The 24802-nt window shown below is 34.7% G+C and overlaps 2 protein-coding genes across 8 annotated transcripts in view; both read left to right on the top strand.

Moving 5' to 3' along the window:
• LOC136031042 (putative leucine-rich repeat-containing protein DDB_G0290503) overlaps positions 1–24802 on the top strand; it is a 424748-nt gene that overhangs the window by 362983 nt on the left and 36963 nt on the right. The window lies entirely within an intron of this gene.
• Positions 15154–23726, top strand: LOC136031043 (centrosomin-like). Its single transcript, XM_065710243.1, has 3 exons — positions 15154–16782; positions 18904–19184; positions 23511–23726. The coding sequence occupies exons 1-3, from the start codon at positions 15426–15428 to the stop codon at positions 23535–23537; spliced, it is 1665 nt and encodes a 554-aa protein (XP_065566315.1). The 5' UTR covers positions 15154–15425; the 3' UTR covers positions 23538–23726.

Genomic DNA, 24802 nt, shown 5'->3' with positions numbered 1-24802 from the left:
AAATGGCATTTCTCAATTTCATCTTACGCAAAGCACTCTTAAAGGCTAATCGCTTTCCAGGTAGATAATTATCAGAGATTCTATTTGATTACACAACACAATTTTTGGATATTTGCAAAACGATCAGAATTGATAGTTTCATCATAAATGGGACTTTGAAAAGCTTCTCCAGTGTCTCTATTGAGAGCTACCTTTCGGTGAATGTGCTTGTTTATTTCAACTGCCTCTTCATCTCGGCTGTCTATAAGGGGAAAACACGGGACGCCTCGGATGATATGTCCCTAACCACGCCTAGTACTCCCGGTCGAGGGAATAATTGGAGGAGATCGGAACTTACTCTACGTTGATCTCATTAGTTTGCATGCAAAAGTCTGTTTTATTGTTGCTGCATTGAATCTTATTCCTGATCTGGTGCATTTTAGAGTTCTGTCCATTTCTGAATCCTAATTTTGCTGGGAAATTTTCATATCTAGAAGGGCATATGGAATTTCCCTTAGTTTTTATGGCACTTGGTATTAACCAAGTGACATATAGCAATCGCAAATTCTGTCGGTCTGTAGGTCTGTCTGTCGGTCTGTCTGTCTGTCGGTCCCGGTTTTGCTACTTTAGGCACTTCCAGGTAAGCTAGGACGATGAAATTTGGCAAGCGTATCAGGGACCGAACCAGATTAGATTAGAAATAGTCATTTTCCCGATTTGACCATCTGGGGGGGGGGGCCGGTTAATTCGAAAAAAATAGAAAAAATGAAGTATTTTTAACTTATGAGCGGGTGATGGGATCTTAATGAAATTTAATGTTTTAAATGATATCGTGTCCCAGAGCTCTTATTTTAAATTCTGACCAGATCTAATGACATTGGGGGGAGTTGGAGGGGGGAACCTAAAATCTTGGAAAACGCTTTGAGTGGAGGGATCGGGATGAAACTTGGTGGGAAAAATAAGCACAAGTCCTAGATACGTGATTGACATAACTCTCTTTGGGGGAGATGGAGGGGGGGGGGGTTAATTCTGAACAAATTAGAAAAATGAGGTATTTTTAACTTACGAAGGAGTGGTCGGATCTTAATGAAATTTGATGTTTGGAAGGATATCGTGATTCATATCTCTTCTTTTAAATTCCGACCAGATCTGATGACATTGGGGGGAGTTGGAGGGGGGAACCAAAAATCTTGGAAAACGCTTAGAATGAATGGATCAGGATGAAACTTGGTGGGAAAAATAAGCAGAAGACCTAGATACGTTATTGACATAACCGGAAGAGATTTGATCTGTTTGGAGGGGGGGGGTTAATTCTAAAAAATTAGAAAAAATGAGGTATTTTTAACTTACGAAGGAGTGATCGGATCTTAATGAAATTTGAAGTTTGAAAGGATATCTTGTCTCAGAGCTCTTATTTTAAATCCCGACTGGATCCGGTGACATTGAGGGGAATTGAGGGGGGGATCTAAAATCTTGGAAAACGCTTAGAGTGGAGGGATCGGGATGAAACTTGGTGGGGAAAATAATCACAAGTCCTAGATACGTGATTGACATAACTGGAACGGATCCGCTCTCTTTGGGGGAGTTGGGGAGGGGGGTAATTCTGAACAAATTAGAAAAATGAGGTATTTTTAACTTACGAAGGAGTGGTCGGATCTTAATGAAATTTGAAATTTGGAAGGGTATCGTGTCTCAGAGCTCTTATTTTAAATCCCTACTCGATCCGGGGGAATTAAGGGGGGAATCTAAAATTTTGGAAAACGCTTAGAGCTGAAGGATCAGGATGAAACTTGGTGGGGAAAATAAGCACAAGTCCTAGATACGTGATTGACATAACCGGGACGGATCCGCTCTCTTTGGGGTAGTGGGGGCGGGGGGAGGTTTAATTCTGAAAAATTATAAAAATGAGGTATTTTTAACTTACGAAGGAGTGATCAGATCTTTATGAAATTTGATGTTTGGAAGGATATCATGTCTCAGAGCTCTTATATTAAATCTCGACCTTATCCGGCGAAGGGGAAGCTGGGGGGGGGCGGAACCTAAAATCTTGGAAAATGCTTAGAATGGAGGGATCGGGATGAAACTTGTTGGACAGAATAAGCACAAGTCCAAGATAGGTGACTGACATAACCGGACCAGATCCGCTATATTTGGCGGAGTTAGGTGGGGGGGGGGGGGTTCAGTGCTTTGGTGAGTTTCGTGCTTCTGGACGTGCTAGGACGATGAAAATTGGTAGGTATGTCAGGGAGCTGTACAAATTGACTCGATAACGTCGTTTTCTCCGATTCGAACATCTGGAGGGCTGAAGGGAGAGGAAAAATTAGAAAAATTGAGGTATTTTTAACCCGCGAGTGGGTGATCGGATCTTAATGAGTTTTTATATTTAGCTTGACCTCGTGACTCAGAGCTCTTATTTTAAATCCCGACCGACATTAAGCCTCTGATTTTCCTTTTAAAGCAATCTATTGATTCTTAGAATTTTGCTAGAGCTCATACCATATGAGCTCTTAGCTCTTGGCTCTTCCGACCTCGTCACAAGTGCCATATGATCTCTTAGCTCTTGTTTTTTAGGGTGTCTCGCTTATACTACTGCTTTGCACTGTGTACTCTTTGCTTGAGCTTCAATTGAGCTCTAGTTGTCTTCAGAGGACATTGTTTTCCATATATTCGGCTGCTTTTCCATATAAAATTCGGCTGTTTGAGTGATTTTGTGCTGAATTAAGGAGAAATCACAAAAATATTCGTGGGGTTCATTCAAGGGGGTAGGGATCACCACTATTTTTGAAAATACAGACAATAATAATCGACTTTTTAGGAGATGGAGAAAGCGCAAAAAAGTTTCTTCTAGTGAATTCGTCTAAAAACTGAGAGCTATTCTTTGGACTGATATTTCTAAACCTAGCTCAGTTGCTACTTTAGTTGCCTTGTAAAATGTTTCTCTAAACTTCCTTTCCCCTTCCCAATGCTTAACCTGCAGCTGGGTAAGAAGGTCCTTAACGTGGCTTGCTGTAGACACGGGGTCTAATCTCTTCTTGTGAAATAGTGGACTGGATGGTAAAATCAGTCTAACTGTGCCACTAAAAGGATAAAGTTTTACTATCAGATGAAAATAATGAAAGAGCAGTCAGTAATGGTTTTAGTTTTGCTGCAGTCGTGTATTTTGTTCCACCGTTGACAATCTGCAATTTTAGGGAGCTCCATTACAGACTTTGTCAAAAAAGCGTTAGATTGGACCCAGCGCGCCTCGCACAAAGCCGATAGCTGATAGCTTTTATTACTCTATTTAGAACATAATTGTGCTTTATAGAAGCTAAAAAAAAGCGAAATTTTTTTATTATCCTGATGGAGTTTCTAACACTCTAGACAGAAGAGGATTTTTACATGGAAAAATTAAATCATAATCGAAACATGGATAATGAAGGACAAACTTTCTTACCTTTAAAACCTTTTTTACAGTAATATATTATTCTGAGACCTTCGTAGCTCATCCATCATTAACTATCCCTGGACCATTTACTAAGTCTCATCTAAGAGATAGAAAAATCTCCAACACGTTTCCAAGCGTTTGCCTTTAATGATCGTTTAAAGTTACTATTGTTCTCTGAGTAACATAATTCATGTAGGTCTAAAAAACCAACGCAATCTTCAAATCTTGTTCAATTGTTATTATAGTCGAGTGCAGGGGAGCCTCTGCACGGGGGGGGGGGGCTCTCCCCCTGAAAGTCCTCAGGAATGACTTGTCGAGTGAAGTCCGACAAAAGTCGCTATCTTTTGGCGCAAAGTGAAACCTCTGAAAGGGGTTTCGTCGGGAGAAGCCCTACGAAACCTACTACTTCATGTGCACGAAGTCGATAGAAACCTATTGGTCCCCTAAAAAACGACTAGTCGAGGGGAGTCCTACAAAAATCGGTATTTTGTCGGTCCAATGTAATGTCATAAAAGACTTGTCGGGCGAAGAACAACAAAATTTACTGCTTCATCTGCGCGAAGTCAACAGAAACTTAACATTTTGTCAGTCCATTTCTATGTCATAAAAGACTTTTGTCGGGCAAAGACGACGAAATTGACTACTTCATCTGTGCGAAGATGGCTGAAACCTATTTGCCACCTATAAAACGACCAGTCGGGTTGAGTCATGCAAAACTTGATATTTTTCAACGCGTAGGTTAGCCGGGACAATTTTAGTGGTTCTGCTGAGAAATTTATTTTTGGGAAATACTGTTGTTTCTTTTCAAAATATCGGAAATAGCTGACATATTTTGCTAATTTATGAGCCCATACAGTTGCAAGGTTATACTAAGCTTACTTAGAACTCTGGCCAGGTTTCCTTATAAAAGTTTTTGAATTTGTTTCGAGCTTTTCAATTTTTCGAATGAGTGAAATAAATACAGACAAACAAGTGGGGTCAAATCGGAGTAACATTTCTGACATCACTTGAGGAAGTTCGTCCTGGTCCATCCTCGACAAATAACGGAGTCTGAATAGAAGAAGATGCAACTGATCGAAGCTACTTATCCTCTTAGGCCTGACACAGTGGAATCTGGTGAAAGAAAAAAAACATTGGAAAAACTTTGCTGTTTGGATATTGATCACGAAGAAACGGTAGGAATCAGCAATATCTTCGCTATTCTTTGTTACATTATTGACTGTACCAAGGTAGCAGAAAAACTGACCCTTGAAGTTAAGTTGGATTCCGTCTCTAAAGGATTAGACTCCGCAATAAAAGCGCAAGACATAGGGCGACCAATCACCGAATATGAAACTAGGCTTATTAGGTAGTCAGAGAAATTCATTTCTCAGAAATTGTCAAGAATGGAAGGAGTAAAATCTGAAGCCGAAAGTTTACAGCAAGCTAGAATCGTAAGAGTCGAACACAATTCTGGGCTCAAGAAAAAAAATTGTAACTCAGAAAAGCTGAAGCTTAACAAACTAGGACCATTTCAGCCAAAAATTGATTCTCCAAAAAACGAGGAAATCCAATTTCAGAGTTCCGAACACCAGTTGCGGTTTGTTAGAAACTGGTACAATGAGTACCCGTACCTAGAGTATAGTCTCGAAAAAGATTTAGCCTACTGCTTTACCTGTTTCCAACTTGTTTCCAACTGGACCTGGCCGCGAATACAGAAACAAAGATTCTTTATTCATAAAAGAAAGTAGAAACTGGCACAGAATGCGAAGCAAGGGCACCAAGGCTGAAATGATTATCACTCACTTCCAATCAAGTGGTCACAAAGCTTTTGTAGGGGGCCTTATTTGTTTCACAGAGAGAGATGAATCATTGCTAAGATTAGTTAACTTGGAGAAACTAATGAAAGATTAAAAGTTAAAAAAAGAAAGGGGAAGAGGGCGTCCCATTATATTCATGTTGCTAGATATTACCACCACTCTATGCATAGGTAAGAGTCATGACTTGGAAAATAACGTTGAGCTAGCCAATCTTCTTTCGAGACAGAACATCAAAATGGGCCATCGAATGAAGCCGAGTGTCACCAGCTATCTGTCAGGTAGTAGCCAAAATAAATTAATTGTGATTGTCCGAACAGACATAGTTCCGAAATCGTAGCAGAATGTAATGAAGCTGACTTCTTCGGCATCTTCGTAGATGAAATATCCGCTGCCAGTCATAAAGAGTGTTTAGCTGTAGGTGTAAGGTATATTGATAGAGAGGGAGCCACTAAAGAGCGTTTAATCGTCATTGTAGATTCTTAGTCAAAGAAAGGAGCCGATATAGCAGAAGAAATTTTACGAGTTTTGCGAAAGGCTCGTATCAATGAAGGAAAACTGGCATTTCAATGCTATGATTTTGCAAGTAACATGGGTGGGCGCTTCGAGGAAACATAAGCTCGCATTTCAAAGAAGTTGGGAAGAAATATTCAATACCTAATCTGCCTCGCCCACCGAGGGAACATTATCGTTCTTTTTGCAGAGATTTATAAAAGCATTGGAAGTATCATTAAGTATGCCGAGTTGTTCTTTCTAGCGAAAAAGAACAGACGAGGGTTGCCTTTAGATTTCAGAGCATTCACTTTTGCAAAAACTATTGCAGTGACATAGGCCGAAGGTGAACGAATATGAACGAAAAAAAACTGCGGACAGTTTTCCGCAGCTAATAAACATTATTTTAACACCTAAACAACGAAGCAACGAAACTCGGTTGTCGTCGGCACCTACCCGAATCCGTTGGCATATTTTGGACCCCATCCCCCTAAAGGTGAAAGGCTAGTGACGCCCCGGGCCAAGGTCAATTCTTAATTGTGACCATGTGTGACACATCCGGAGTTTCATTGAGCATCACACTGTGAAAAATTTCATTTAATTTTTGCTGTACTCTTGCGATTCTAAAAAAAAGTTATTAATAAAAGTAAAAAATCACTAGATTTTTGACAAGATACGACTAGAAATAGCTGAAAGTCACAAAGGGTGGCAATCTGTAACTGGAGCTTACACCGAATACTGAACAATTTCCTAAGGACTTAGGCAAACCAAGCGTCATTGAATTCTCTTAAAACATTTAAGCTTTGATATCAGTTTCAAGTACCAGAAAGCCAATGACAGTACTTTTTAGAAACCGGATTTCCTTCTCGTTAGTCTGACCTTAAATTTTAAAGAACAATTTAAACTGTAGACGTGCCATTTAATCTTTGTTACATAGCCAGTTTTAAGAACTTTCGTCGGTCCTTGTTAATTAACGAAACACATTCAAGAATTACGCTCTGTAAGATCTAAGAAAACCGTGTTTCATAGCTACAAAGACAAGTGACGGGTGACAGAATACACTGAACTTACATAATTTGGGCTATATATTTGCACTTTAGGGGGGGGGTAAAGTATTTGGACTGATTTAAGTTAGAAAACAATTCTTACTCCATAATATGCAGAGTAATTGTTGCTAACACATTTTGTATTCAGACCGGTTATACTCCACCCCCTCCCCCCTCCCTAATGTGCAAATATATAGTCGAAATTATAAATTTCCAATGCATTCTGTCACCCGTCACTTGTCTTTGTGGCTATGAAACCAGTTTTGTGAAATCTTAAAGAGTGTAATTCTTGAGGGTGTTTTGTTTAATTAACAATTACCCCTTCGTCCTAAATTAATATTAATTGGCATTCTAACCTAATTTCGTTGCCAAGGATTTGACTATTTTACATATCAGTAGGCTAATAGGTAAAAATTAGTAGGTTAGAAATAAAAAATTTAATATAATAAAATCCAAGAATTATGATTTTTTGTGACAGCTGACAACTATGTTTAAATGTTTTTACCCTTTTTTTTTACATCCATGGTAAGAATTGTGTCCCTGCTGTTACTTAAGTAGCTAACTACCCTCCTTTCTTTTGAACTCTGGCGAACCCTCTTTTAAAACACTCATTTAAGCTTAGCTCATGTTTCTGGTTGAAAGGTCTTTTTTCTACGGTTGCTAATTAGTATAATTTTGTCTCGTTTGTTTAATTAATAGTATGTGACAGCGAATTATTTTGAAGCTTGGGTTAATGTGCTAACTTAAAAGAATAATATAAATCTCCAAATTTGCGGATTTTCACGGTCAGAACTGAAATAGTTCTATAAGCAAGGCCGTATCCAGGGAAGGTATTAAAAGATTTGACCCCCCCCCCCAAAAAAAGAAGAATCTTTGTCTGATTCAAAAAACGTTCCAAAATTGCATTTAAACACATTTTTGTGCCTTTTGTAACCCCCCCCCCCATCCTCAGAACAATTATTCTTAATACAGCCCTCTCTATAAGTTTTGGGAATGTTTTCTGGATAAGATTTTTATTATTCTCACAAAAAAGCTGAATTAGACTTTTTTAAGTCTTCGAGCAAGAAGAAAAAAAATTGTCGTGACCAATGATTATAAATACCCAAAGAAGATGTTTGTTGATTTGAAAAAAAAAACTCAAATATTTGTAATGGATATGAATCGAACATGGCAAACGCACCTTCTTCAGTACAACTAGACTTAAGTCGCAAACTCTATCTCCGTTGCTTATGTTTCAAAATCAGTTGTCAACGTCAAAACAATAGAACCCTGGTTTGTGTTTCTCTCTCTTTGCAATATCTTCAATCCTAGAACTTTAGAGGTTTTGGTTTGTAGCTCAGGCTTTTCGCAAACTCAACTTTAAAATTCTACTTTAGAAAGCTTACAGAAACCCATTACTATCTTTTTGTAATTTTCTTGGTCCTAAAAGAAATGGTGTTTATGACTGTTGATGCGGTTTTTTTTTTCTTTTCGTTTCTAGACATATTTAAGACATACTTTTTATGTCCTCTGACTCCGTCACATTATGTACATCTTGGAAATTTACTTGTTTCGACCTTCGTGGCATACTTTCACCACTATAAAGCTATGTGTGACACGCAATCTAAACTTTTCCACGCTTCCTGCGTGCCACCTGGTGTACATACTTTTAGAAAGTGGGGGACCCCTCTTATTTCTTCCAGAAACATAATTTGCCTTGTACCTTAGTTGATTTAGTGTTGCTAGAGGTAGCCATTAGCATGTATTTACGTATGTTTGTTTGTATATCGTGGCCTTTTTTATTATTACTTTTTTTCATTTTTATAGCCCAGTTCCATTTCCAGAGTTCCAAAATTATTCTGTATAAGTTTTCACACTGCTCGTTTGATTAATTTAGCCTATTTTTCAATTCACTGAAGTGTTTCTTTTCTATATATCTCCCTTTGCTTGATTGGGCCTTCAGGCCTCGCATGATTGTCATCATGACACCAAGTTTATCTTTTTGTTTATTTTCTTGGGATTTTGTCTTCAATTGGCTTCCCTTGCTAACATACATTCAAACGTTTATGTGATACAATTATAAAAATGTTATTTTCTTTTCATATAACTTTCTTTCTGATGTCTTTTTTTTTTAATATATTTGTATTCTTATAGCTTCAGAATTATTTAAGGAAAATTATTACTGTCTGTTCCGTCACTGAACAAACAGACAGACAATTGAATTTATACGTCGTGTGTTATTTTATTTATTAATTGCTGGGACCCGGCGGCTTTGCCGCCGGGCCCCAGCACGGCACGCGGCAGGCTTCTATATATGGATTCTCTTTGTCCCTTGTGTCCTATTGCAGTTTTTTCAAAGATATTTGATTATTAAAGCAAGTCCAATTTCTAACAATGATATCTACTAAACTTCAAAGTTTTGGTTATCTTTTTTAAGGTTTTTGAATTCTTGTAATCCCTTTTGTTTTAATTTTTAATTTTTATTTTTTTTTATTTTATTTTTTTTTTAGATTTTTCTTTTTAGTCTTTTATAGTTGTTTACCTGTTTTAGTTTTTTTATAGTTTTTTTCTTCTTTCTTTTATTTTTCCTCTTTAGTTTTTTTTTAGTTTTTTCCGGAACGTGCCCCAACAACACGTGTGCAAGGTGCTAATTTTTAACTACGTAAAACTTGCGGATATACAACTGGTAATTCCTCGACACGCATTCTTTTTTTACTTTCTCTTTCAGCTGCAAGCCAGGTTTCGCATTGCTCTTGTAATACATCGACACTCTTTCTTTTGGTAATTTCTCTCTGAGCCGCAAGCCTACCCCCCCCCCCCCGCCTAAAGCAACACGTATGCAAGGTGCTAATTTTTAACTGCATAAAACTTGTGGATATACAACATTCTCCGCAGTCCCATTTTCTTTGCATATAAATAGATGGTCCGGTTTACCGACTCTAGAACATGCAACATATAATTGCCCATGGGAGAACAATCCGTATTAAGATCCATACCGCATTCTTCTAATGATTGCCCATGAGCTTTGTTGATGGTGATTGCAAATGCTAATCGAATTGGGAATTGCAATCTTTTAAATTGAAAAGGCAGATCCGTTGGAATCATGGGAATGCGAAGAATAAGAACAGCCTCACCCTCGGAAGGCCCTGTCAAGATTGTTGCCTCTATTACGTTTTCCATTGTTTTTTTTTATGACAAGTCGCGTGCCGTTGCAAAGCTTTGGTGGGTTAATATTTCGCAACAGTATCATTGGCACACCCAGATATCTCCTGGAGATCCAGGGAATTTAAAAATTCTGATGGATAGTTAACCGCTTCATTTGATTCCAGAACTGTGTCGACTGACTTGTAAATGACTGCCTGGTCTCGAATCTTGGTCAGAATAATATTGTTGATTTCGTGGACGTCTTTGTTCTTGGCTGCCAGAATCGCTCGTTCACTTAGCCATTTATGATTTTTATAATTGGTTAGAATATTCGGAAATACCTTTTCAACCAAATCATTTTTTGACGTCACTAAATTACAGAATTCAGGAGGCAGTTGTATACGTCCTGAAATTGAGTCAACTGGGAGCTTTCCTTTTCCAATTGCCAGCAATTGATCTGAAAACATTTCAGCAGAGTGATCGTTTTGCAATCGGACACGCATATTTATAGTTAATTTTAATGTCTTTAAGTGTGCCCATAAATTAGAATTTGTAAGGCAAGCATTCATTTCGTCTTCAGGTGTCGATCTAGGAATAACAGGTAGTGTTTGCCTGAAATCTCCCGCAAGTCTTTTTCTTTTTTTCTTTTTTTTTGTTTTTTCATTTTCTTTACCTTGTCTTTTTGTCTTTTTTTGTTTTCTTTTTTTTTAGTTTTTTCTTTTTTAGTTTTTCTTTTTTTTTAATTTTTCTTTTTTCTTTTTTTTATTTTTTTTTTTAGTTTTTTTAGTACTTTTTTTAGTTTTCTTTTAGTTTTTTTTACTTTTTCAGTTTTTTTTATAAAAAATAGTTATTAGTTCTTTTAAGTTTTTTACTTAACAGACAGACGGACGGACAGGCACTAAATTTTTATATATATAGAAGTTTTTTACCTTTTCAATTAAATTAAAGATAGGTTTTTAATTTTTTCTTTTTTAGTTTTTTTTTTCATTTTTTTTCCTTTTTTCTTTTCTTTTTGATTTTTTTTCTTTTTAGTTTTTTACCTATTTTATTATTTTCAATTTTTTTTTCAGTCTTTTTCCTTTTTTTTCGTTTTTTTCTCTAGTTTTTGTCTTTTTGTCTTTTTTTAGTTTTTCCTTTATTTTTAGTATTTTCTTTTTTTAGTTTCTTTTTTTCTTTTTTTTTTTTCAGATTTTTCTTATAGAAGATAGTTTTTAATTTTTTTTTAATTTTGTTAGTTAGTTTTTTTATATATTGACGTCATACTTAGTGACGGACAGACACTACATTTTTATATGTTGAACCGCAAGTCTGGCTTTGCGTTGCTCTGGTGTTCCTTCCTGGTGTTTCCTTTTTGTTGACATTGTAGGATAATTATACACGCATTGCTTTTGTGATACAGCGACATGCCTTCTTTTTTTACTATCTCTATCAGCCGCAAGCCTGGTTTCGCGTTGCGAACATGACTTCATTTATAGATTTTTATCTTTTTCAGTTTTTTCCTTTTTTAGTTTTTTTACGTCATATTGAATATGACGTCATGTATAGTTGTTTTTAGTTTTTTCTTTTTTTAGTTTTTTTTTCTAGTTTTTTCTTATTTTAGTTTTTCTTTTCTTTTTTTTCGTTTTTCTTTTTTTTTAGTTTTTTTTTCTTTTATAGTTTTTTCATTTTTAGTTTATCCTTTTTTTCTTTTTGAGTTATTCTTTTTTTAGTTTTTCTTTTTTTATTTTTTATTTTTTTTAGTTTCTTCTTTTATTTTTTTTATTTTTCGGTTGTTTCCTTTTTTAGTTTTTCTAGACTTTTTATTTTAGTTTTTTTTTAGTTTTTTTCCTTTTTTAGTTTTCTTTTAGTTTTTTTTCTTTTCTCACTTTTTATAGAAGATAGATTTTAATTCTTTTAAGTTTTTTATATATTGATGTGATACTTAGTGACAGGCAGACGGACGGACAGACGGACAGACACTACATTTTTATATATATACTAGCTGTTGGGGTGGCGCTTCGCGCCACCCCAGCACCTAGTTGGTGGGGGCGCTTCGCGCCCCCCCCCCCCCCAAGCCCCCCCCCCCCGCGCGCGTAAGTCGTTACGCGCCATATTAGTTACGCGCCATTGTAGTTGTGTCCCTATGTCCCACCTGTGAATATAGATATATATATATATATATATATATATATATATATATATATATATATATATATATATATATATATATATATATATATATATATATATATATATATATATATATATATATATATATATATATATATATATATGTTTTTAACTACGTAAAACTTGCGAATATACAACCTTCTTGTCCCATTGTCTGTGCATATAAATAGATTGTCAGGTTTACCGACTCTTGAACATGCAACATATAATGGTCAATGGGAAAACAATCCGTATTCAGATCTATACCTCATGATTCTAATGATTGCCCTTGAGCTTTGTTGATGGTGATTGCTAATCGACCATTCCCTGAGTCGCCATCGTCATTTATATATCCCCCTGTGCACCCCGGCGTCCCCTTTGTAGTTATGTCCCTGTGTCCCGGTCGTCATTTATATTCCCTGTGTCCCGGTCGTCATTTGTGTCCCCGTGTCCCAGTCTCTGATTTCTCTTTGAGTGTCCCGGGCGTCATTTATATTCCTTGTGTCCCGGTGTCCCGGTCGTCATTTATATCCCCCTGTGCCCCCCGGCGTCCCCGTTGTAGTTGTGTCATTTATATTCCCTGTGTCCCGGTCGTCATCCCGGTATACATTCGTTTTTGAATTGGTATATGATGAAATAAATTTTTAATTTTTTCCTTTTTTTTCCTTTTAGTTTTTTTTTATTGGTTTTGACCTTTTTTTAGGTTTTTTAGTTTTTTTCTTTTTTCTTTTTAGTTTTTTTTGAAGTTTTTATCTTTTTAGTTTTTTTATTTTTATTTATATTTTTTTAGTTTTCTTTTTCTTCTTTATTTTTCAGTTTTTTTCCTTTTTTTAGTTTTTTTTTCTTTTTAGTTCTTTTAGTTTTTACCTTTTTTAGTTTTTTAGATGAAATTTTTTTAGTTTTATTCCTTTTTTTCTTTTCAGTTTTTTATCGGTTTTTACCTTTTTTTTAGCTTTTTTAGTTTTTTTTTCGTTTTTTCTTTTTACTTTTTTTTAGTTTTTATCTTTTTTATTTTTTTTATTTTTATTCTTAATTTTTTTTTCATTAGTTTTTAGTTTTTTTTTTTAGTTTTTGCCTTTTTTAGTTTTTTCAGTTTTTTTTTTTAGTTTTTAGATTTTTACCTTTTTTAGCCTAACCAGGATTTGAACCTGGGACCTTCATTCTCCGTTCTGACACCCTCTCTCACCGAGTGACTACTCCAGCATGTTCATTTTGGTGTTTTAAATGGTATATTATTAACCAAATTAATGTGTTTTAAAATATACTAAGCATCGTCATAACAAAAATGACGACAACTAATTTCATGACGTCAGTCAACACAGAAATTAAGTTCTGAAATTAAGTCATGAAATTAGTTGCCGTCATTTTTGCTTTGACTGTGACGTCATTCAAGTTATATAAGACATATGTTCACGTAGAAATCTATTAATGTTTAAGTTTACAATGACTGATGAAGATGCTCAAAGAGTCTATGCCAAAAAACTTGCTGCTGATAGAGAAAGTCAGAAAAGAAAGCGTGCCGAGGAACTATCAGCAGCAAGTTTTTTGGCATAGACTCTTTGAGCATGTGGATCTGATCCACAGATCCACAAACAGACAACTTATTTTTATATATATAGAAGATAGATAGCCTATATAGATAGAAGATATATAGGCTACGGAGGGAAGAAGCGACTAAGTTAATAAACGAAAAAGTACACAATATATAACGAAATCTTTTATTTATACAAGTCGGAATATAAATAGACCTACTTTATACTCAAGTGCAAGAAGTTACAGCTAAATTATTCAAGCTTGAAACGTAAAATTTTTGAATGTGTATATAAGATTCCCGAGGATGATTGTAAACTTTACATTCCCGAAATTCCCGAGAATGATTATAAACTATAGAAGTTAAAAAAAAAAATAGGTTAATTTTTTTTTTAATTTTTGAATACTAATATAAGATTCCGGAAAATAATTATATGCTATAGAAGTAAAAAAAGAAAATGGGTAAAAAAAAATTCTGGGAAACAAGATTTAGAGTGACGTCATACGAGGACTGGAAGTCTGAGCTGTCAATTTCATCGAGGGGAGGGAAGTGATAAAAAAAACCTTGTAGCAGGGCTTTTGCTGAGAAAAGCCACCTCTGGCTTTTCCATGCATTTTCCATTGCAAACCCCCCATTGCACTTCCTGACTGAAGGGCCAAGAAACGGAGATCAGCACCGCCGGTAGAGACTGTAAAGTCTAATCCTGTATCCTTTACCTTTTTTTTACCTCTGGGTTTTGATAGCCATAGTTTCACACAAGTCTAACCCTTGGAGGGGGATTTCCCGCCCCTCTCTTGGAAGGGTATATTTTTCTAATTCTTCTTCTCTCTGTGTACAGGTATGATGACAATCAATTTTTTCCTCCGTCGTTTTCGCCTAAACCTTTGTTAAAATTGTGTCCTGGTAATGTAGATAATGAGGCTAAAGGAACTCCAATAACAGTTCTATTATGTTTCAGAGCCTGAAGGATGAACTCATTCTAAAAAATGAGAGCCTCCAAGGAGTCAAGGATCAACTGAGATCTTTGAATGAGTTATCTGATGATATTCAAAGTGAATTAGATTTAAAGAACCAACAGGTGAATGAACTTCAAAAAGAGAATAATTCATTGAAAAAACGGCAATCTTTGTCTTTTTCTCGGAAACTTGCTAGCGTTGAAAATACAAGGCATCTAAGCGCTGAAGATTTAAAGAAACTCCTTAACGATACAGCACAGCACCTTAGTGCAACCCAAAATGAAAAATTAAGTTTGCTAAATGATGTTGCAAATCTTAAAGCGAAACTGAATGAGTATTCTTGCAGGTCAAGCTCTGGGGAAGTTAAGGACCTTCAGAGACTAATTAAAGTGAAAGATGTAGAAATTCAAAAGAATCAAAAAGATTTGACAAGATTAAAAGAAGAAGTTAGAAAACTTAGAGAAAAAGAGTTGGAACTCGAGAATTGTCGAAGAGATTTGCAAAAATCAAAAGCTCTCTTGTCTCCAAAGGACCAGACTCCTATCAAAAGACGCTTAGATGATAGAGAAAAAGAAATAGAGAAGTTGAAAGGAGAAATACAACAATATAAAGGTGAAAACAAAGAAGAAAGAAAGAAAATGAAGATTATGATATGAAGCTTGAAGGTCTATTGCTCGAACTAAAGAATGTCAAAGATGAGAATTTAAAAATAGAAAAATTGAGGGAAATAGTGCAAGATCGAAACGTTAAAATTAAAGGAATGACCAATCAGATAAATGAACTTGAAATAAAATTGCGTGAAAGTTGTAGACGGAGTGAAGAAATTGAGTTTAAGTGTAATCAAGATATTAAGTGTCACCTAGACAAATTATCTCAACTTGAAAGAGAATTGAAAATGAAGTTGATAGTTTGAAAGTTGAATGTGATATGCATCGTGCTCAAAGTGGCAATACCTTGGTTCAATCTCTTGTTGACGAGACGAAGAGACAACAAGAAATGGTTTGCAAGTATAAAGAAGAAGTAGTTAAATTAAGAAAAAGGCTGGCTGACTCAACCAATGCTTGTGATTTGTTACGAACTCGGTTGGAAGAAATGGCAGATTCTTTGGAAGAAGTCCTAAACATGGATGAGCGAGGGCTTGTTGACTTGAGCAATTGGTCTTTTAAGCAGAAAGAAAAATTGCATCTGTCGATTGCTGAAAGTAGAGAATTAAGTAGGACCTTGTCACAGAGTCTGATAATTGGTATTGAAGATCCGGAAAGGGAATTGTCTGTTCTTGATGGTTTTATTTCTAGTACTTCAGTCTCGAGCTGGTCTGTTTCAAAACCTGATGATCTACATGGAATATTTAAAGTTGGTGAAAGTGAGCTGATTACAATGGAAAATTCTGAAGTTTTTAATTGGAGTCATCTATTGACTGATCGGAAGGCTGGCCATGCGGTGGAAGTTGAGTCACATGGACATAAAGTCTGCAATATTGATCGGTCACTGTACAAATCAGAACCTATTCAATCAGCTGATTATGATGTAATTATGAACCGAGAAGAACAAAGAGACGCTGCTGCTAAACTTTCTCAAGAATTGGAGGGTAAAGTTGTGGAACTTGCAACTTCTCAGAAAAAACAGTTAGAATACGAAAGAAAAATTCAAGATCAATGCTTAATAATTGATAACCTCAAAAGAGCTATTTTGAATTTAGAAGAGCTTCATAACAAAAAAGATGATGAAAGGAGCAGAACAGACTCTGCTGTAAATGAGTCAAATATCATGAAGCTTGTTCTATCTGATGCAGTTACGCAAACTGACATGAGTGTAAGCACAAGGAAGAGTGAAACGTCCACAGGTCACGCTACTACTTTTGACGAAGAAGACGAAACTATGAATGAACAGTCAAAAATAAGCAAAAACGTCAGTACGTTAAGCTCCTTCTCAGACAAACGTTCTGATAGAGGAGTTTACGACACATTGCAAAAAGAGTCTAGTGTAATAGATGATAATCAAAACGTCAAAGTTTTAAGTAGCACTCCGTTCTCTAGACAACTGGATCTATTTAAAGGTTTAGAAAGGCCAAATTTCTCTCTCAGTAGCGCCTCAATCAAAGCAAGCCCTTTTCCCTCAGTTCATTTTAAAACATTGACGGAATCGGATTCTGAGGATTGGTCGGAACCAGATAGAGATATTTCACAACAGAGAATCGGCTTAGAATCAGTTGACTCCGATCAACTTCAACTGAAAGATGAATTTTCAGAATCGGAAAGTCAAATTCAGCAGTCTACAAAGCCATGTAAGTAAATTACTTTGCCTTCTTAAATATGCTGTTTTTTTTATCTTTCACAGCTTGTAAACAAAAATAGATTTTTTTTTTAATTTTTAGAAGGTTTAAAACGGTTTTAAAGTAAATAAATAGGAGGAAAAAGATTTTGCTTGAAGAAAACGCCAGTTTGAGAGGATATACACCAAGGACTCCGTAAATTAACTCAGTAAAAACACTAAAATTTTCATTTTTTCCTTCGACTTCTTATAACTGAAGACCTCAGAAATCACGTAAAGCCAGTGTTATTTTCACTGTTTTCTTCTTTTCGTTTTTTCTCTATACTATTCTTTTTGTTTGTGCCAAGAACTCCTTAATTTTCTGTGTAGACTTTTACTCGTAATTTAACTATTTTGAACTTCATATATATATATATATATATATATATATATATATATATATATATATATATATATATATATATATGGAAAACTGGAAAACAAAGACTATAAACCAGGAATTAAAACGAAAAAACGTGGAGTCAAAATCCCCCAAAAAACTCGTAAATGGTTTTCAGAATATTTAAACTAAACATCCTGAATTTTTTCAGTTTAATACGTGTGTGCTTATTGGTAAACTCTTGTGCATAAGCAAACAACATATTAAGAAAAAATATTTTTTTTTCTTCTATGGTTTAGCGTTGTTGCTTAGTCAATATTTCTGTTTTATTTCTCCATTTGTCCAAAATAACTTTTGTTCATCACTAACATTTTCTGTTAAAATTAATTAATATTTAATTGATATTAACTAAATGATTTTTAATTGATATATAATTAAATTATTCGATGTCCATTCTTGGTTTTGATCCTCTTCTTTAAATTATCTTGCATTATTTTTTTTTACGATTTTTTATTATCCTGATGAACGAACTTGCTAATTTAACGACAGAACAAAAAGTTTGGTGGAGCTAAAGGCTAGTGGAGCTATTTTTATCTATTTTGGTCTTAATGCAAATCTCCATTCGTAAAAATAGGTTCAAGTTCAAAGTTTACCTTAGATCTATCTTCTTGGGGCTGCTGACAACTTCCTTCCTTTCACTTTATTTATCATCTTTTTTCTATGAAAGGAAACCCAACCAAACTAACTATTTTCTTAATTCTTAGCAAAAAAAAAAATGTATATGCAGAATTAGTATAAACAGGCACGTAGTTTAAGTTGAAGTTTTTACCTCGTCTTTTGTTTTAAATATTTATCAAATTAAGAAAAAAAGTATTTTCTAATGGAAGTTAAGAGCGAAGTCGGAGCTTGAAAAGAACAAAATTATTGGTTTGCAGTTTATGTAACATCTATCTGTAGAACTGGTTCAAATAGACTGGCTCGTGATATTTGCCTACACTTGTAGAATTCTAAGAAGTTAGCGCTCTACTGAAGACACAGAAACCGACACATAAAAAACAGTCGTTTGGTTGCATGCAGATTTAAAAGCTCAAGCAAGATCAGTTGTCAGTAAATCGTTAGTTTTATAGAATTTTACTTTTACAGACTAGTCTAACACTACTTTTTACGTGTCGCAAAGTACGTGTCGTTTAAAGAAGAGAGATAGTAAGACGACACGTATGGCATGGGATTAGTAACATAAATTTGACCATTATTCATCGTTGGTACGACACATACACCTTTCCAGGCCAATTGAAAAAAAGAAAAGAGGCACAAAAATAGGAATTTTGGAAAAAAAATTGGCTGTCAGATGCGTAACTGGAAATTCGATTTAAATACATCATTACTTCAGAGCAACTCGTACTTCAAGTCTGTGGCTATTTAACGTACGTATTATGAAATTAAAAGTCGACATATTCACACACAGTATAGCGAGTCTCAGGTTAATAAAATTCAACAAGAGTCTAAAACGTCATTGTGATTTTTAGTATCGTGTGCTATGTAGACTAAATTACGTCTATGTGTCTGTGATTGTTGAGTTTCTTGTAGTACCCTAGTCTGAACGTGAGTAAAGAAAATTAACCTGACGGATAATTCTTTTCAGAATGTCGTATTTGGTCCTAAAAGTTAAAATTTCAGTTAATGTAAGGATAAAAATAATCGATACCGCCAGGGAAGCTTATAAATAACCCTCGATTGATATCTTCCTAATTTTAGCACCACGAAAGCTTCGAGAAAATATCCGAGAACTGAAAACCCTGAAGAGTCAGTTCAAAGAACTAAAAGTATCAACACAGATGCTACGAACTGAGGTAGAAGTGTTTCAAACTATATCCACTCAGCTGAGACGTTTTCTGCCATCGAGAACGAAGTCTGAGCTAAATCAACCAATTGAATGCGTCTATGAATTACTTTCTATGGTTGGTGATCTAACTGAAAAAAGAAGAATTATTGTAGAACATGAATCGGCGAAGAATGGAAACACTAGATTGAAAAGGGTAATTAGTGCTTTCATTATCAGTCTAAATGTAACTAATGTTGTTAATAATACCTGCTTTGGATACCCCTTGACTGCAATATTATTTAGCTAGTGGTGTTACTTTATGAAAACTTAGGGTGGGGGGACAAAATATATTTTTCAATCTCGGGGGGTGACAAATTTGTTTTTTTTAAATTCTTTCAATTAAAACACCAAAAAAGGCATTTTTAATTAAAAAATACATCTAAAAAGCCAATTTTCAAATTGGGTTGTATGGGTCATGGCCTCTTCTCCCATTCCTCTGCCAATTTTATTATTTCCAGTCTGGTAGGTACACGGAGAGGGGTCTACGGAACACCCTTTTCAAATATCATTCTTTTCTTGATATTTTGCTGGGATGTTCTCATACACCACCTGCTTTTTACACGAATTTGGCTCTTCCTCCTCCCTCCAAGTAATTTCCTGATTACCGGTCTGCTCCTATTGGCTCATGTTGAGACAAATAATTATGTATTTATGATAGAAAATTTGAGGTAGGATTTTTTTTTTCGATATATATTTTGGCTGTCCTTATCCAAAGGTATTAAAGCGAGACTAAAACACTGACAAAATAATTTGAGCCCACTTGATTGTTTTCTTTAATCAATTTTCAATGATTTAGCCTTTTGAATTATACTTGTGTAAAGAAACTATAAAAAAATAAAAGGAATTACAAAGGAAATGGAAAATAATTCGTTAACCTATAACATGGGTAGACTAGCAGTTACAGAATATCAGTATCAAAGACAAAATAGCTGTGCATAGAGCAATTGACAAATTAGTAAACCTAATAATGATAATTATTAATTAATAACTTGTAATAAGCATTAGTAAAATATTTATTTATTTTATGTCTATTATCTCAGCGATCTATAGCGCAGGCAGAAACGTATATAGGGGGTAACCTTGGGGCCCAGGTTCACCTAAAATCCTATTTTTCGAATACCTAGGCACTTCATATTCAAGTTGTTTTTTTCGTTACTACCTCCTCAGGTACATTTGAACTTCTACTGTATAATACAACAATCTCTTTTATTCAGTTTATCTCATCTGCTATGGGTACAGATTGTTCGTAAAATCAGATGCCTTAAGACAGCCTACATCTTCGCTATCCCATTTTTCTGCATTTCTTATCCAATTTACCATATAGTTTTTTCGTTTTGGCTTCCCCCTCCCTCCCGAAAAAAAAATATGTATGTGTTCATCCCTGACGGTAGTTGAATTTGAACTAAATTTTATGTGGTGTGTCCGTCCTGTCTCTGTCCGTCTATGTATACTATGATATTGCACTCTATATTTATGCACCATTGTCATTACAATTTAGATGAATTATTGAAGAGCAAAAGCGTATTACAAACTATCAATCGAGCTATCAATTGAATTAATAAGTTATTGATGTTAAAAAATTTATTTTATTGTATTTTATAACAAATTACTGTATTAATAATATTTTTTTTGCACACAATACTATATATTTTAGTTACATATTATAATTATTATATTATGAATAAATTATCGAATAATAGAACAAATTGTTTCATTTTATAGCAAATTGTTCTATAGCTCGATAAAATTTAAACTTGTTTTTGATGCTTCTAATAATACATTTATAGTTAGCTCAAACTTTTTATAGTTGAAATGATCCACACCCATCCGAACCGCTGTTACTTTTGATGCAATTATATCATACCATTATGATCACTTTTAAAATGCCGCTGCCCACGGGAGGAAAATTTCCTCTAAGTTTTGTAACTTTGTTATTTTAATATTTGCCAAAAGTTTGAGAGATATGGAGGACTAATGCGGGATTGAATAACATGCTAATGCAATAATACCGACGACGGTGTCAGTGAGCCTTTAAGGAGGTTTTGAAAGCAGGATAAATCTGCAGATATAATTCAGGAAAAGGTGAAGGACTTCACAATTAGCTCAGTGTTGTGGTTTCTTTTTTTTTTATTCTGTATCATTTCAAAATTGAAGCTTGTCGAGAAAAAGTTGACTCTTTCAACGAGAAGGTAGGGGAAAACATGCCTCATTAGGTTAAGTGGCTTTTCCCCAAGAATTAACGCCAGTTTTAAAGTCACTTGTTTTTTTTTTCTCTGCCCCTTACAATTAGGTAATGACTTGTTTTCTTCCGAGGGAGTAATTTACTAATTCTCGTCAGAAAATGAATTTCAATTGTACCGCTTGACTTTAATTGTATTTTTTCATATCGAATTATATTGATCTCAAGTCTTGCTTTTCTAAAGAGAATCCCTGGAACAGCAATTTAATTAATAATATATTATCTACCGAATAGTTACCAATGTATAATATACAAGACACGTTTCCTCGGAAAGAAGGAGGTGTTTTGGAAGGGGTGGCAGGGCTGGAGGTGACGGTTGAAGACCTTATACTATATCGATTATAGTTGTTGGTATAAACTCGAGAAATACACAATGAATTGGATTTTCTGTGAGGAGAATGGGCTTGATTGAGTATTCTGAAAACCAGTGAAATCGCAGGAAATGCACTTTTTATGCAGGAAAATGCACTTTTTATTTCAGCTTTGTATTTCAAAACGTAAACATCCTGAAATCTTGACAAAGTCCCAAAATAAAAGACGAATTTTAAATATATTCCTTCAAGAAAGCGCAGTTAAGGGGGTTAATCCTTTCTTTATATTCTTCTGTGAAAAAAATTCGGAAAGTGTTGGGTCTAAAAATATGTATTGTGGCTTCAGCTGCCCCCTCCTCCATAAAAAGATCCACTGATCTTCCTTCTAATAGTTAGTGCGTAACTACCAAAACTGCGTAAAATTAACCTTTACTATTGCTGTATCAACGTTATGTAATAACGCGATGGACTATGGCCTCTGAAACTGGGAATCTATACAAATAGCTTGTTTCTGTCCTAAGGATCTCCCTCACAACTGGTCTAAGACTATCCCGGTGGGAAAATAAAATAAATTGGGTCCGTGACATATTGTATTTTACAATATGTCATAAATTATTTTGTGTTTTTGTATATAGGGGTTTGAAACCTTCGGTTTATGACTTTTGAAGACGTTATATTTTATATCATGAGTATTACATGTATTGATACGTTATATTTTGAATTCTGGGTATGGTTTCCCTTTTTATTTTTAAATTTAGCTATTAAATTAATCTTATTTTATTTTTCTATTTTTAAATAGAATATTTTCTATTTTTCTTATTTTTTCTATTTTTCTTATTTCAGTTACGGCTTAAATAATGGCTTTAAATTAAATTAATTTTGCATACTAGGTCTCAAATTTAGAAGCAGATTTGTTACTGTATATAGTGTTATCAAACTTGTAGTTCGTTACAGTTTTGGATTGACACAGGGTCGCTCCTTACTTAGCGTCTAGTGCTATTGACAATTTGACTTAAAATGGCAAATAACATCTTTTAGTAGCAAGGAATTATAAATATAGAAGTAAAATATCATTAAGAGATATCTAAATGAGGAATCATATATTTCCATATTTTGAATTGCCTAGGCTGTGTTTATATTTTTAAATTCGCTCCAAAACTTGTAATAGATGGCATAAGATGTATTCTAACCACGAAGAAAAATGGAGAAAAAATCTTCTGATGCTGTAAACTTTTAACGGCCTCCCCAATATGGGTAAGAAATGCTTAAATCTAAGAAATACAGAGCATTTGGGTTATACTGAAAATAAATGAAGTATTGATAAGTTCCCAAAAGCATAGAAAATGTTTGCATTGAATTGTATCTCTTTATAAATAATTTCGTGAAGATTCATATACAAGTACGTTTTTCTTTTTAATTTATGTCTGTTATTATTATTGGTTTTGTTATTCTGTTTTGTTTTTTTCCTATGGCCTGATGGTTTTTTTTAAATATATACTTGCATAAATATATGTAATTTTTTCGCTTGAAGTTAATTTTTTCTGCTCAAATTTTGGGTACATTTTCTTTAACCTTCTCATCTTCTTCTTGTTATTTCACTTCTCCTGTTTCCGTAATGTATTATAAACGGAATGTTGTTATCAGGAACTAAAAATAGCAACAATATTTAAACTGGTAAAATGTGAGACTATAGATCTTTTCGTCAAATGTTTTAGGACCTTGAACTTAGTTGAATGTTCTGTTGCGTGGCCTTCTATACGCTGAATGCATCTTTTCAAGTTGAAAAATAACTTTTTTTTTGCAAATGAATTACAAATCACTAATGAATTTTAAGGCTTCCCTTTTATATCATCCATAAATTGCAGAATAAGCAGCAGTTATAAATCAACAAGATATTTTTTTTATATTTATATCCTGTTTCTTCTTATAGGACACAGACAGTAATTTTGATCGATGAAAATGATGAAGTAACGTTCGTAGAAAGAACATTCGATTGTACGGAAAAATTCTCGGCCTTAGACGACGCCAAGGTCACGATGGTACAACATCAGTTTAAGCTTAATATATAAAGATTTTGATGTTAGATTAAGCAAGAATATTATGTGATTATGGAGTACATTTAGTTAATAAAATTTTTACCTACAAATTTCTTGGATTTTATCACGATTTTCAGCGTTGCTTTGATATTTCAATAATGTAGGCATCTCCGCGCCTGAATTGGCATGCAGGCGCGCATATTGGGAGAGGAATTAAGTGATAGTAGGGTACATGATGTTACAGTTATGTTTGAGCTAGGGAACGTTTTGCGGACAAAGGATGACAGATTGCCGAAGATTGTCCTTTTCGGCCAACCGTCTAGGGCTAAACTGAAAGCAGGTCGTCCGTGGTTGGTGTGGGAGGATTTCATAAAGAAAGATTTAAAGGAAATGCTAACTTCCTGGGAGGGTGTAAAGAGGGAAGCATTGAATAGATTGGGATGGAGGAGGAGCGTGCGTAGCTGTGTTGGCCTCAGGCGGCTTGGTGTTCGTTTTGGATTTCATTTATTCTTTAATAGTAATTTATTTCTGCTATGTTTAATTTTCTTTGATAAAACTTTTTTCAGAAAGTCTTTTTCAGATAATTTCTGGTCGTTTTTGATTGTCAAAATTTTGGTTTGGTTAATATAATGAATATTTTCAAGTTTTTCATGTCTCTGACGTAAAAATTAATTATTTAGTACTAATTTAATAGTTGTAGCTAGTGGCTTGTGATTTATTTCAACACCGCCTCAACATTCCCCGACATTCTCTGAAAGTAGTCATAAGTAAATGTAGTATCACTTGTAAGTAGTCACAGTCGCAAGTAGTCACTGCTGTAGTCGCAACCAGTCACATTTTCAGCCGCAACAGTAGTATTAGTAGTAGTATTCAAGCTAATACCTTTCCTAAGATATTGCAGATATTCCTTTTTCATAACTTGGATACAGAGTGTCTTTTGATTTAGCTCAGCATAGCCCCTCAACATTCCCTAAAATTTTACCTCAATACCCTTAGTCTTTTAGGACACACACCGGATCATACATTCCCCCCTTTCCTAATGATAAGTCCTACATTAAAAAAGACTAATTGCGTAATTTACTATCCTTGCCCGGGAGCAGTGGGAGGATGGCATCCGTGGGGGCAAAGCCAATTTAGACCGTATGAATATTCTGAATAAAATGGCTTTTTAATATTTCTATCCGTG

Source organism: Artemia franciscana, chromosome 9, assembly GCF_032884065.1.
Source record: "Artemia franciscana chromosome 9, ASM3288406v1, whole genome shotgun sequence".
In the NCBI taxonomy this organism is placed as follows: Eukaryota; Metazoa; Arthropoda; class Branchiopoda; order Anostraca; family Artemiidae; genus Artemia; species Artemia franciscana.
This window is presented reverse-complemented; position numbering and strand designations above follow the sequence as displayed.

Excerpts from the sequence above, each read along its gene's own strand:
- LOC136031043 (XM_065710243.1), top strand. The coding sequence starts at position 15,426 with ATGCATCGTGCTCAAAGTGGCAATACCTTGGTTCAATCTCTTGTTGAC. Across the intron at positions 16,783-18,903 it reads TCAGCAGTCTACAAAGCCAT|CACCACGAAAGCTTCGAGAA; the intron begins GTAAGTAAATTA and ends TCCTAATTTTAG. Across the intron at positions 19,185-23,510 it reads GAAACACTAGATTGAAAAGG|GACACAGACAGTAATTTTGA; the intron begins GTAATTAGTGCT and ends TTCTTCTTATAG.